General features: G+C 43.9%; 1 protein-coding gene across 1 annotated transcript in view; it reads right to left on the reverse strand.

The window, feature by feature from the left end:
• Positions 1-9,258: 9,258 nt before the first annotated feature.
• The window catches only part of MEGF8 (multiple EGF like domains 8), a 133,160-nt gene continuing 126,278 nt past the window's right edge, over positions 9,259-16,140 (reverse strand). The window contains exon 43 of the mRNA XM_040327291.1: positions 9,259-10,983. Coding sequence (XP_040183225.1) covers positions 9,748-10,983 — 1,236 coding nt within the window. The 3' untranslated portion in view covers positions 9,259-9,747. The remainder of the gene's footprint in view (positions 10,984-16,140) is intronic.

Below are 16,140 nucleotides of genomic sequence, written 5' to 3' on the forward strand. Positions count from 1 at the left end.
TCTGATGGGCTGTTACCCATCCTGTGTCCATGCTTGCCCACATCATTGCGTCCTTACTTCCTGGCCATGGTCGCAGAGTTTGCCCTTAATTGGGCCTGCTTGGTCATAATGTGAGGAGGAATGGCCACACAAGTGTGGTGACATGGTTATCGGGCACCACATCTCTGGAATAATATTCACAGAGCAAAAAAATATTAAGTGGGATTTTATTGGTTCCAGAAAATAAGAGAAAGTTTGATGTAAAAGATTTCACATTTTATTAGTACATCTTAAAAATCCACCCGTAAAATGTTACCACCGTCAAAGACCGGAGGAGGGTTTCTCCTCCCCAACTTAATTGTCTGTTCACTACCGTGTTTCCCCGAAAATAAGCCCGGGTCTTATATTAATTATGCCAACAAAAGACACAGTAGGGCTTATTTTTGGGGTAGGTCTTACCATGTAATGTGCCGTCTTCTCTCCCCCTCTCCCTCCCTGCCTGTCAGGAATCCCCAGTGTGAACCGAGTTAAAATGCTTGTAAAATCCTACAATCCACTCTATTACAGTATTATATAATGTACAATGTGCGTGTTTCTGTAATATAATTGTGCCAAATACCTTTGTTATAGCGCCGCTCTGCGCTTCTGTGACCCTCCGGAGCTCTCTTCCCCACAATTATATTACAGAAACACACACATTGTACATTACATACTACTGTAATAGAGTGGATTTTACAAGCATTTTTAACTAGGGCTTATTTTCGGGGTAGGTCTTATATTGCAGCCCTCCTGGGAAATAATGCTAGGTCTTATTTTCAGGGTAGGTCTTATTTTTGGGGAAACAGGGTAGGCATGTTCATAACTTTATTTTTGTTTATGTCCGTTTGCTATATTTGTACCTATGATTCTGCTGTTTTTTATTTTTCTAAAATAAAATAAAAAGGTTATTTGGAAAAAAAAAAAAATTTGTTACCACCGTCATTTCCATGATCTGAACAATGGTGTAGTTACATATAAAGTGATGGTGTGGTATATATTCCTGACGTGTTTCGCCCCTTGGGGTTTATTTAGGGTATTTGCGACTTCCGCGCCCTCAGCATGGCGGAAATTGCCAAATCCGACAGACCTCAGTCTCTCAGCATCTGACTTTTAACAGCCATGCCGTTAAAGCCAGCGACTGTAAAGCAGGATGAAGTATAGGACCATGCAACAAAAGTGCCTCTCGCATTGGCAGTCTGGGGCAATTAGAATCACAGGAATCCCATCGGTCTCCCCTCGAAGAGGATGAGGGAGGAGTCTTATTGGGGGGGGGTAAATCAGCAGACAATGCCCCCATGGGGCCACCAATGCATCTGCCGCGTCCGCCCAAGGATCTCTGGACCTGGACACAAACCTCAGGACTTTCCGATTGAATCGAGAAGCAAAAGAAGATCCAGCAGCTGACGACTTGGGTAGTCTGCTTGCCAGTTTTCTACACCCCGGGATGTACACCCCCGATGGAGCCGGCACGGTCTGCTCCGCCCACCGCAGGATGTGAGCGACTTCCAATGTTGCAGCCAAACTCCTTGTTCCTCCTCGAAGGTTTGACGTATGCCGTGGCGTTGTCTGACTGGATCCTGACTAGACGTTCCTGCAGCCTTTGCGACCATGTGGAGAGGCACCGCCTGATCGCCCGAGGTTCCAGCACATTGATCGGCAGGCAGGATTCTTCCTGCTTCCAGCGGCCCTGTGCCGACTGTATGCCCCAAACACCCCTCCAACCGGTCAGGCTGGCGTACGTCGTGATCACTGTCCAGTGAAAGGGAAGGAACGACTTCCCCGACTGCAGGGCCGGAGACCTCCGACACCAGATCAGGGAATCCCTGACTGGTCGGCTCACCCGAATTTTACAATCCAGAGACAATGGAGATTTGTCCCATTTGGACAGGATCTCCTTTTGCAAGGCTCGAGTGTGAAATTGAGCATACGGTACCGCCTCGAAGGTGGCTAACATGAGACCCAGGACTCGCATGCAAAAACGCAGCAACGACCACCTATGGGACGACAACAGCTCCACCGCAGCCTGGTGAGTCTGGAGCTTGTCTGAAGGGAGAAAAACTCTCACCTCTGAGGAGTCCAAAATCCAAGCCTAGGTATTCCAAGCGTTGAGTCAGCACCAACACTGACATTTAGAGGTTCAGCACCCAACCAAACTCCCGAAGCATCTTACTGGTGATCTCCACATCCTCCCTTTTAATACTGAGGCGGAAGCTGCTCTCAGGAGGTCGTCCATATAGCCCACGATTGCGATCCCTCGCTGCCTCAGCAGAGCCAGGATCGGGGCGAGCACCTTGGCGCCGATGCCAGGCCAAAAGGGAGAGCCACAAATTGGCAGTGGTCGCCCCCGACCACAAACCGCAGAAATCCTGATGCCTGACGCATATGGGGACATGCAAGTATGCGTCCTTGATGTCCAAGGATGCCAGAAAATCCCCTGGATGGAGTGCAGCAACCACAGAGCGAACTGATTCCATCCTGAACCTTTGTACTTTTACAAAGGTGTTGAGGGCCTTGAGATCCAGGATTGTACGGACCCCTTCCTCTTTTGGGACTACAAACGGATTGGAATAGAAACCCTGAAACCTTTTCGGCGACGGCACAGGTACTATCACTCCGCATCAGGAGGTCCTGCACTGCCCCCAACAGGGCTTTCCGACGAGCCGGAAGAAGCAGTTTTGAGGGGAAAATCTGTTTGGTGGAAAAGAGAAACTATCTTATACCCTGATGAAACCACTTTGCAGGCCCACTGGTCGGAAAGTAGGGAGGCCCACCGAGTTGCGAACTCTCGAAGACAACCAAACCCGGGAGTTCACACTGTCGCAGATTTGCTCGCTTGGCTTGCGAAACCAGGGACACATTTTTGTTTCTTAGCGGGCACCTTGTCAGCCTCGGAACGCTTACCTGCGGGCCTGGGCGGATGAAAAAAATGATTCCGAGCGGAAAAGGAGGGCCCTGGCCTACGGCGTGGCTCATTACCTTTCCTGGATTGTGGGAGCAGCGTGCTCTTACCCCCAGTAACATTCTTCATAATGTCATCCAGCGAGGCTCCAAATAGCCTCTCTCCCTGGAAGGGCAAATCCACCAGAGCCTTCTTGGATGTCTGGTCCGCAGACCAGCATTTCGGCCAAATCAGGCGTCGTAGCACCACAGCAGGTACTGAGGCTCTAGAAACAAGGGAGCCCTATCTAAGGCCGCATTGCAGACATACTTAAGGCCATGTTCCACACAGACCGAGGGAGCCTGTTGCTTTCCCAACTCACGGTGCAATCATTTTGTCCATTCAGGAAGCGTCTGTGACACTAGAACCGTGGTCAATACTGGCCGCAATGCTGACCCCACCACCGTGAACATGGACCAGGCCACCGCCTCGGCCCTCCTGTCTCACCGGAATCGTGGTTCTTTTATTCAACCTGGATACCGGGGGTCCACAATTGGGGGAGATGTAAATTTTTCAGGAAACCCTCCTCAAAGGGGTACCGTACCGCCATGCGTTTTGGGACCGAAAAAGCCAGCTGTGGCCGTTCCTATTCTTTGTAGATAAACGTATCAAAATAAGTTGGGTAGGGAAACACCTTAACCGCGCGGGCCGGCTTGTGGGACCCAAAGGGGACCGACACCTCAGTAGATTCCCCGCCGTATCCACCATCTATAGGGTATCCCGCACCGCTGTAATAGTGCTCCAACAAGCACCTTTTTCTGCGCTGACCCGGACATGGAGTCATTCTCACTGTCCGAATGGTCCTGGTCTGCATCCTCTGACACGTCAGAACAGGGGTTGTGTGCCACAGCAAGGCCCGAGGTCTAAATCGGAGCTTTTTCCCAGAAGATGGTGGGGGAGGGTTTTTTTTTTTTTACCCCCCCCCCCTTGCGCCCGCACACCGCTTCTACCCTGGATACAAAGGACTCCAGGACAGTCGAAAGCGTTCCACAGCAGGTGCAGGGGAAATGTTTGCCAAACCAGGGATTCTGGGGAAAAAAGCGCCAGCTTTTGATGTGATGCTGACCCACACTCGCCTGACACCCGTAGGGACCAAAGGCAAGTCACACAAAAAATCCACCCTTCTTGCTGTCACAGACTGAGGGCCCCCCCCCCGCAGGACTTGCCACGCTGACTCGGGAACCGTGCTGCTGTCCGCTCTCCCCTGCCAGTCATGAGGTGTTCTGTGACATTCGCGCTGTTCCAGACAAGTTCCACAGTGCTAGAGGCCAAAACAAGCTGGCAGGCTACAAGAAAATGGCCGCCGGCTGCCTCGGTAAATGCCTGAGGGTGCTGCCAAAATGGCTGCCGAACTTATTCAGGCTGCAGCTACAGAAAAATGGCCGTGACCACCGCAAAATGGCGGCGCCTCCTCAGTTTTTACCTCACAAAACACCCCATTAAAGCCCAGAATGAAGGGACAAGGCGATCGGACCACTGACCCCCCCCCCCAGTGCAGCCCCCCCCCCCCCCCGGGCCAGGTATGTTACACCGTGGCCCATAGCATGAGGCAGAGGGAAGGACAGGGAGAGAAGAGAGTGAGAGACCCCCTCGTTAACCTCCCAGGGAATGCCCAGCTGCTCCATCCTTCCGAGACAGGTGGAACCCTACTTGCCCCCTCCTGTGGGAACTGCTGGAGACATTCCACTGACAGGCCCATCACCCGAGCTGTACGGGGGTGACTGTCGACCACGGCACACTGTGTGACACAGACAGCAGTAGCCCGGTCATATGTGTGCATATAGCTCACCGGCCACCCCTGGATCAATGGGGCATGTCGTGGCCGACCCAGCGCGTAGCTACGGTCTGCTCACGCTCGATGCCTAGGCTGGGGAGACTACCAGGATCTATATTATCCAGCTTGTCACCCAGCCCGGCTGTTGATAGTAGATCACAGGAACCAAATGTGTAATGTCTCTCCATACCCAGAGCAGCCTCCTAGAACCTTTAAAGTTTTAAGAAAAGTAAAGACTCCTCAGACACAGATGTTGGACATGTTTTATTATCCAGACAAGTTTATCTTCATTGAAATGAATACTTTCCCATGCACAGCTGCCTATGTACAAGCTGCTTGTTCTAGCAGGGCAACCATGGGTGGTGTACATGGACACTGAAGCAATACAAGGGTAGGCAACTGCTAGCTGCTGTAGATCTACACCTGCCTACACCTAGGCTGTTCATAAAAAAGGTCATAGAATCGTGGCCCATGCTACATTACACTGTTTGGCATTATTTTATTTGATTTTTTTTTTTTTTTTTACAATTATTGAAGCAGACCTTACCCTTAATTGACGGCAGCCACATAATGTAGTGTTTAAAAACGGCAGATTTAAACTTTTGTAATAATTGCTTGCATTTATTTTTGTATGCAGTCTCTGTGGTCTGCTCACGTTGATTTCTAATCCTGATGTCGCTTGTGCGCTGCATGAGATCTTGCATGGTTTATTATTGGACCATATCAAATCCATGGCAGATCTCACTGGTGATGGAGCCTTCCCAGGATCTAACTGTAAGACCCATGTTGCCAAGGAGGGAAAAAAATGCACCCTAAGGCTCCATGCACACTGAAGCTGATAAACTGCAGTTTATTGGCGTTTTGGCTTTTTTTTTTTTTTTTTTTTTAAAGCCCATAAACTGAATTCTATGTTAGCCTATGTGCCCATGCACACCTGGGCGTTTTTTAGTGTAAAAGAGCTTTGGAGTTTATTGGCGTAAAAAAACGCTCAAAAACGCAAAACGCTGAAAAACGCTCAAACGGCAGTGCCAGCGTTTTTTTGCGTTTTTAATCTATTGAAGAAAAAAAAGCTACACTGAAAAACGCTGATTAAAGCTATTGCAAAAACGTTGAAAGGCTCCCTGCAAAGCTACTGGCCTTTTTTTTATAGCTTTTATCAGCTTCAGTGTGCATGGAGCCTAATGCTGATTCAGGTACACTGGCATAAAGTTAGGGCGGCGTAGAGTAGCCTGTTTAGGCTACGCCGCCGTAAATTAGCTAGGCTAGTAATGATTCTCAATATACTTACCTGCTAATTTACGGCGGCGTAGCCTAAAACGAGCGGGCGTAAGGGCGCCTAATTCAAATGGGCTGGGGGGGGGCGTGTTTCATGGTAATGAGGCTTGACCTCACGTTTTTGACGTTTTTTGTCACTGCGCATGCGCCGGGCGACTACATTTCCCAGTGTGCATTGCGGCTAAGTACGCCGTACGGGCCTATTGATTTCGACGTGGACGTAAATCCCGATTCGCGGACGACTTATGCAAAAATTTCGAATTTCGCAGCGGGAACGGCGGCCATACTTGACATTACTATTCCACTAGAGCCTAGCTCTAACTTTACGCGGCCTATTTCTTACGTAAACGGCGTAAAAGTTCTGCGTCGGCCTGGCGTACGTTTGTGAATCGGCGTATCCCCTCATTTACATAATCTACGCCGGCCGCAATGGAAGCGCCACCTAGCGGCCATCAGAAAAATTGCAATCTTAGATATGTTTAAGCGTATCTCTGTTTGAGCATACGCTTAAACCTACGGCGGTGTAGATTCTGATTTAGGCCGGCTTATCTACTGATAAGCCGGCCTAACTCTACCTATAGGTATTTTGCATAGGTATATCGGTCCAGCTTGGACCAATGTTAAAGCGGAGTTCCAACATTTTTTTTTTTTTAAGTCAGCAGCTACAAATACTGCAGCTGCTGACTTTAAAAATATGGTCATTTTCCTGTCCAGGGCACCCGCGATGTCCTCACCTGAAGCCGATCTGTCCCTCGGGTGGAGACGCCGCCATCTTTGGTAAGGGAATCAGGAAGTGAAGCCTTGTGCGCATCCCTACTTGCAAAGCTTCGCGTTTTTTCACCTTTAATGCATCCTATGCATTAAGGTGAAAAAACATCTGATGCTTAAAAGCCCCCCCCAGACCCCCGTCGTGAACGCGCTGACTTCTCGGCTCTTCATTGGAGTTTGATAGCAGCGCAGCCATTGGCTCCCGCTGCTGTCAATCTAGTCAATGACGCGCCGCGCCAGGGCCGAGTGATACTTGGTGGCTATGGCCGCCACAGTATCACACGGGAGCGTGCCCCCAAGCTAACCCCCTTGGAAGAGCGCTTCCCAGAACAGGGTTAGCGCTTACAGGGAGGAGCCGAGACAGCCACAAGGGACCCCAGAAGATGTGGATCGGGGCCACTCTGTGCAAAACGAGCTGCACAGTGGCGGTAAGTATAACATGTTTGTTATTAAAAAAAAAAAAAAAAAGAATCTTTAAAACCCCTTTTAAAATATATATGGCTGGCTTAAAAAGGCTTACATCTAGTTTCCTCAACACAAAGTATGACAGCTTACCGAAGGAAGATTAGCAACTAATGGAATGATAGAAATCTTCTTACATGGGGGTGACGGGAACATTTCATACAATAGATGTGTATGGAATTAACATTACAACCATTTGCTATTCATCCTCCTTTTTTTGTTTCTAGTGCTAGGATTGGCTGCTATAGGCTACAAGAACCGTACAGAAACCTGAATCCTAAAAGGGATTGGTCTATACCAGGGATATGCCAGGGTTTGACAAATTTGCTTGGAATCTAGGAGCCACCTAAAAAAGTTAGGAGCCAGAAAACGCGCCCCGTCCTGCCAAGCTCGCGCGCAGAACCGAACACGTACGTGAGTAGCGCCGGCATATGTAAACGGTGTTCAAACCACACATGTGAGGTATCGCCGCGATCGTTAGAGCGAGAGCAATAATTCTAGCCCTAGACCTCCTCTGTAACTCAAAATATGCAACCTGTGGAGACTTTAAAGGGTAAAAGTTTGTCGCCATTCCACGAGCGGACGCAATTTTTAAGCGTGACATGTTGGGTATCAATTTACTCAGCGTAACATTATTTTTCACAATATAAAAAAAAAAAGGAATAATTTTACTGTTGTCTTATTTTTTTAATTAAAAAAAGTGTATTTTTTTCCCCCAAAAAAGTGCACTTGCAAGACCGCTGCGCAAATACGGTGTGACAGAAAGTATTGCAACGACCGCCATTTTATTCTCTAGGGCAGGGATCCTCAAACTACGGCCCTCCAGCTGTTGTAGAACTACATATCCCATGAGGCATTGTAACACACTGACATTCACAGACATGACTAGGCATGATGGGAATTGTAGTTCCTGAACAACTGGAGGGCCATAGTTTGAAGACCCATGCTCTAGGGTGGTAGAATAAAAAATATATATGATGTTTGGGGGTTCTAAATAGAGGGAAGGAGATGGCAGTGAAAACAGTGAAAAAATTTAGACATTAGAACTGCTGTTTTACTTGTAATGCCAACGGCTACCACCAGATGGCGCCAGGTCACAGAAGGAAGCTTGGGCTTTCACAAGGCCGCGGCCTCAATTACCGGCCCCGCCACGATCGCGCGACAGGAGGTGGGGGTGCACGGAGACACAGGATCCTGTGCCTCCACCACCGCGCGATCGCAGCAGGCCCGCGACGGCCGGTAATTGAGGGCGCCAGGGCCCGCAGAGCCGTGGCCTCAACTACCGGCGGGCGCCAGGTCACAATTTCTTGCGGGCGCCCGGTAATTGTTGAGCCCTGGGATATGCAATTGGCGGACCTCCAGCTGTTGCAGAACTACAAGTCCCATGAGGCATAGCAAGACTCTGACGACCACAAGCATGACATGCAGAGGTAGAGGCATGATGGGACTTGTAGTTTTGCAACAGCAGGATGTCCGCTAATTGCATATCCCTGGTCTATAGAGTTGTGCATTGCCATCATCCCTAACATTACTACAAACAATTTAGTTTTTCTCACAGTGGGACATCTTTCTTATTTTGCTTTTCTCCTATGGGGAGTAAATTGTTTGCCGCACAGAAAACTGATCCTAAGGCTTAGGCCCTGTACACACGGTTGGACAAAACCGATGAAAACGGACTGAAGTTGAGTTTCATCGGTCCAAACTGACTGTGTGTGGGCCCCATCGGTCCGTTGTCCTTCGGTCGAAAAATGTAGAACTTGCTTTAAAATTGAACCGATGGCCGCCTGACCGATCGGTCAAAACCGACGGTTAGAACGCAAATGCATCGGTTCAAAACCCGCGCATGCTCAGAATTAAGTCGACGCATGCATGGAAGCATTGAACTTAATTTTTATCAGCACGTCGTTGTGTTTTACGTCACCGCGTTGGACTAGATCGTTTTTTTAACTGATGGTGTGTAGGCACATCCGACCATCAGTCAGCTTCAGCTTCAGACCGTTCTCATCGGATGGACCGACCGTGTGTACAGGGCCTAAGTGTTTGAATTTGTAGTGTCTAGCTGGTGATACAAAATGGAATGTGAAGTGTCACAACAGCCAAGGAACCACAGACGCCACATCTTCATCTGCTCTGTTTTGAGGGGTTTCCCTAGAAGAAGCCTTGATCACAAGAGTTGTAGACAGACAGCAGCTAGGAATATGTGAAATACTGACCTATGAAGCAGTGTTTTGTTAAGTCCCACCCAGACCCCCATTTAAAAAACAAAAATCACATTGCACTAAACCATCATAAATAACCCCACCCCCCCTTGAATAAAAAAAAAGTTCATAATGCAGTTTGTTCATCGTACTCAGGCTTAGGCTATTACGCCCTTACTTAGTCCTTTGCAGTCTTTTTTGTTCTTTCTCGCACACAGTGGTGAAACAGAAGAGCTGTTTTCGGCTTATCGGAGTGTCACGGCACTGTTTTTTTATAGTCTGTGGTTGCTGTCTCTACTACCATAGATCCACCTTTAAAGGGACATGCTAGTGAGGTTTTCATGGCTGAGAAGTCCCTTGCGGGAACTGCTGACCACATGGCTGGGGCCGCAGTATTCCTGAAGGTTGTGGCGTAAAGTTACAAGGGCTGATCCCAAGCAGGCTCTGTTAGGGGCCTGGGCTCCTCCAGGCAGCTGCAACAGTAAAGTGACGACACCAGCCATGCCGTCATCTGTGGGTTCTAATGTGATGGGTCCAACTCTAAAGTTGCAGTAGGTATATCCCAACAGCTGAGACAAAAATGGATCGGAGTGACGTAACGAGGGCGGTTGAGGAGTTGACGGGTCGTAGGATTTCACTCTTGGTTTGGAGCGATGGTGGTGGTGGTGATGATGGTGGTGATGTTGAAGCGATGGTAGGACTGGTCCTCCAGGGTGACATCCAACCATCTCGACGTCCGGGTGGAAGTAGACCGTCAATTTGGCAAATGGCCTGCTTGCCATTTTGCTCATCTCCTGCAGGTGGCGTCTTTGCTCTCTCCTTACATCGAGCCACTGTTTTACTTTCCAGAGCAAGACGCATGCCGACAGGAATAGGAAAAAGCAGCTGAAGAACACGGAGAAGAAGACAAAGAGGTCTATGTGTGCTTGGTCTTGACGGAAGAAAAGCAAGCCTTGTGATTCTCCAAATCCTGCAGATGAATTGCCTAAAAGCAGGAGGTAAAAGCGACTGTTTTTCAGCGTGTGGAGCTCGTGAGGGTACGTGATGACCACGCGGTCTCTGACGCCCCGAACTATCAGAACTGTCTGCTGATTGCGAACTGTAATGTAGGTAATCAGTCCTTTTGGACGCTCTTCGCGAAGCCAACTCGACCGGTTAATGGTATACAATCGACTACTATTGACTGACGCAACAGTAAGTGGCTCTGGACCTCCAGGAACATCGTTATCTGTTAACCTGTACACTCTGACAAAGTGGACACCCGTTACCGGGTCAACCTCAATGGCAAAACTGTCTGGGGAGGTGGAAACAAACACATCTACGCAGCCAAAAGTCACATCGACGGTGACTCGAATATCCACGTTGGTGAACTTGGGCTGGACGCCAAAAAAGACACTGCGGCCATAAGGCAAGTTTTGGATATTGGGCTCATGGAAGCAGTTATTCTGAGATGTTGGGTCAAAGCAGTACTCTTGTTCTACGGTCATGAGTCTGTAACATTGGCGGCCGTTCACTGGATTACCATGGAAGGAGTCCTTGCATTTCGCACACTGAAAAACACAAGAGGAAGACAATAAGATTTTTGTACTCGCCGTAAATTGCTTTTCTTGGAATCTATTGAGGGACACAGGAATACTGATACTGTTGGGACATCCAAAAGCAGACCACAGAGGCCAGAAAGACTCACTGGACAGAGGCTATGACAGACCTGATGGATTCCATGCATCGCATAGAGGGGAGACGCCATCCACACAGGATACGCTCTTGTACAGATATACCTGGACAGGGATGGACTGGCCATTGGGACTACCGGGAGTTTCCCGGTGGGCCGATGGCTCAGTGGGCCGCCGGCTTCAGTGACAGCGGACCGCCGCCCCCCCTCCGCTCCTCTGTCTCTCCCTCCCCGCAGTGCTCACCTGGGGGGGAACAGAGAAGCAAGGGGAGGACCAGAGGAGCATGGGGGGACCAGAAGGCGCACGGGGGAGGGGACAGACAGCTGACTCAACAGCTATGGCCTGGGAGTTTCTCACTTCTGCCTAATCTTGTCCCATAAGGGGGGGCACCAAACTGATTCTTTGCCCCGGGTGAAATAATGTCTAGCTTCCCCACTGGTACTGCCTAGAGAAGTACCAGCCGTTCTACTCTAATAAAGTAGAATGGCTAGTGGCTAGTGAAGGGGTAGAGGGGGCTTGGGTGGCTGGGGGGGGTGTTGGTTGGCCGCCATAGGAGAGACCTGTCAAAGTGGGCCAGTCTCGATAAAGTCCAGGGACAAATTTATGTCCCAGTCCAGCCCTGTACCTGGACTGAGGTTAATACCTGAAGACAGGGACCATTGGGAGTCATCCACTTACTGGGGAGCCGCATTGATGGTTCCGGTTATCTCCTACCCTGGCTGCTGGACCTTTACCGTTCATGTTGGATCGTTGGAATCTGGCCGCTGTTGCCCATTGGTCAAATACAGGACTGGAATCCTTGATCTTAAGCCCACATTGTTGCTGATTTGGTGTCTCTATGTACCCCCATCGCCACAGTCGCCTCATTTGTTTTCCATATGGAACTATTCTAATTGAGTTTAACAAATTATGACCGTACTCGCCTCTGCTTTTTACCCCTGACAAAGGTGCTAAACCGGAAACGTGTCGGGTACCAGGAAATACCACTCACTGGAAAGTAAAGCCTCGTACACACGATCAGTCCATCCGATGAGAACGGTCTGATGGACCGTTGTCATAGGTTAACCGATGAAGCTGACTGATGGTCCGTCGCGCCTATACACCATCGGTTAAAAAAAATGATCGTGTCAGAACGCAGTGACGTAAAACACAAAGACGTGTTGAAAAAAAATAAGTTCAATGCTTCCAAGCATGCGTTGATTTAATTCTGAGCATGCGTGGATTTTTAACCGATGGTTGTGCCTACTAACGATATCGGTTTTGACCTATCGGTTAGGAATCCATCGGTTAAATTTAAAGCAAGTTGGCTTTTTCTAACCTATGGATAAATAACCTATGGGACCCACACACGATCGGTTTTGACCGATGAAAACGGTCCATCAGACCGTTGTCCTCTGGTTAACCTATCGTGTGTACGAGCCCTAACGGTGTCATTGTAGTTATGTATTGTTGGACATTTTTGTTTGCCTTGTTCATTGCATGCATACCACATCTGATGGTGTATGCTTTTTATAGTTGATCATTGTCATTTGATATTTTTTATGTAATTATTTTATTCATATATGCTTCTCAGTGTTTGTGGCCTTTGGGGAAATATTCTTCTGGCCTCCGAGAAGGAGTGAGCCTTCCCAGATTGAGCCCTAGGCTTCTTCTGCTGGGGCAGATGTTTTTTCTTACCTCCCAAGGACATCCTAAATTCGGCCAAAAATTTGTATTTATTTTTTTAAATCAGCAGCTACAAATCCTGCAGCTGCTGACTTTTAAAATAAGGACAACTGCCTGTCCAGGGCACCCGATCTGTCCCTCGGCTCTTGGGTGGAGGCACCGCCATCTTCGGTAAGGGAATCGGGAAGTGAAGCCTTGCGGCTTGACTCCCTGGTTCCCTACTGCACATGTGCGACTTGTGCTGCGCAATCCCACTGGTGCCTGCTATCTTCTGGGACCCGTCTGTCTCCCAGAAGACAGCGTGGGGGATGGAGGAGGCGACGGGAAGTGGCGTAGATAGCTGCGGGTGGCTCGGCTATCTATGCCCGGAAGTGGGAGCAAAATACCTGTATTAGACAGATATCTGCTCCCCCCCTGAAAGGTGCCAAATGTGACACGAGGTGGGGAGGATTCTGAAAGGCGGAAGTTCCATTTTTGGGCGGAACGCCGATTTAATGAGGAGGTCTAGTGCAGAGGTCTCGAAAGGCATGCAAAGCAATTACTTTTTGCATGCTAGTTTCACAGCCCAACACTTCAGCCAAATGGGTTGATTTTTTAAATGCAAATAGATTGTGCACTGAATGAATGAATTTTTGCTTGCACATGATTGGATAATGGAAGCCAGCAGAGCTTCTGCTCATTTACTAAGCTCTGGAGTATTCCCGATCGGCTTCGACGCCCCCACACCTTTTGGCCAATTGCGGTACTGCACACTGCTGTGGCTTGAATCCTGCTTGTTTTGCGAGACAACACTTGCAGAGTCGGGATCTCAAAAAAAAAAAAAAAATGCTCGTATTGCGAAACGCTCGTTAATCGCGTTACTCGCAATCCGAGGTTTCACTGTAAAACAATTTAACCACTTAAGGACCGCCTCCTGCACATATACGTCGGCAGAATGGCACGGCTGGGCACAGGCTGTGGGTCTGAAGCTCCGTGACTGCGGGACCCGCGGACCTGATCGCCGCTGGAGTCCCGCGATCGGTCCCCAGAGCTGAAGAACGGGGAGAGCTGTGTGTAAACACGGCTTCCCCGTTCTTCACTGTGGCGGCTGCATCGATCGTGTGTTCCCTTTTATAGGGAAACACAATCAATGACGTCACACATCCATCCACACCCCCCTACAGTTAGAAACACAAATGAGGTCACACTTAACCCCTTTAGCGCCCCCTTGTGGTTAACTCCCAAATTGCAATTATCATTTTCACAGTAAACAATGCATTTTTATAGCATTTTTTTCTGTGAAAATGGTCCCAAAAATGTGTCAAAATTGCCCGAAGTGTCCGCCATAACGTCGCAGTCACGAAAAAAACGCTGATCGCCGCCATTAGTAGTAAAAAAAAAAAAAAATTATTAAAATGCAATAAAACGATCCCCTATTTTGAAAACGCTATAAGTTTTGTGCAAACCAATCGATAAACACTTATTGCGATTTTTCTTTTTTTTTTTTTACCAAAAATAGGTAGAAGAATACGTATCTGCCTAAACTGAGAATTTTTTATATATATATACAAAAATAGAGCGACAATTTTGAAAAAAATGCAATATTTTTTACTTTTTGCTATAATAGATATCCCCCCCCCCCAAAAAAAAAATATATATATATATATATATATATATATATATATATATATATATATATATATATATATATATATATATATATATATATATATATATATATATATATATTATAAAATATATATATATATATTATAAAATATATATATTATAAAATATATATATATATATTATAAAATATATATATATATATATATATATATATATTATAAAATATATATATATATATATATATATATATATTATAAAATATATATATATATATATATATATATATTATAAAATATATATATATTATAAAATATATATATATATATATATATATATATTATAAAATATATATATATATATATATATATATATATATATATATATATTATAAAATATATATATATATATATATATATTATAAAATATATATATATTATAAAATATATATATATATATATATATATATTATAAAATATATTATAAAATATATATATATATATTATAAAATATATATATATATATATATATATATATATATATATATATATATATATATATATATATATTATAAAATATATATATATATATATATATATATATATTATAAAATATATATATATATATTATAAAATATATATATATATATATATATATATATATATATATATATTATAAAATATATATATATATATATATATATATATATATATTATAAAATATATATATATATATATATATATATATATATATATATTATAAAATATATATATATATATATATATATATATATATATATATTATAAAATATATATATATATATATATATATATATATATATATATATATTATAAAATATATATATATATATATATATATATTATAAAATATATATATATATATATATATATATTATAAAATATATATATATATATATATATTATAAAATATATATATATATATTATAAAATATATATATATATATATATATATATATATATATATTATAAAATATATATATATATATATATATATATATATATATATATTATAAAAATATATATATATATATATATATATATATATATATATATATATATATATATTATAAAATATATATATATATATATATATATATTATAAAATATATATATATATATATATATATATTATAAAATATATATATATATATATATATATTATAAAATATATATATATATATATATATATATATATTATAAAATATATATATATATATATATATATATATATATTATAAAATATATATATATATATATATATATATATATATATATATTATAAAATATATATATATATATATATATATATATATATATATTATAAAATATATATATATATATATATATATATATATATATATATATATATATATATATATTATAAAATATATATATATATATATATATATATATATATATATATATATATTATAAAATATATATATATATATATATATATATATATATATATATATATATATATAATTTTATGGGGGGGGGGGGGGGATATCTATTATAGCAAAAAGTAAAGAATATTGATTTTTTTTCAAAATTGTCGCTCTATTTTTGTTTATAGCGCAAAAAATAAAAACCGCAGAGGTGATCAAATACCACCAAAAGAAAGCTCTATTTGTGGGAAAAAAAAGAACGCCAAATTTGTTTGGGAGCCACGTCGCACGACCGCAATTGTCAGTTAAAGAAACGCAGTGCCGAATCGCAAAAA

Source organism: Rana temporaria, chromosome 10, assembly GCF_905171775.1.
Source record: "Rana temporaria chromosome 10, aRanTem1.1, whole genome shotgun sequence".
In the NCBI taxonomy this organism is placed as follows: Eukaryota; Metazoa; Chordata; class Amphibia; order Anura; family Ranidae; genus Rana; species Rana temporaria.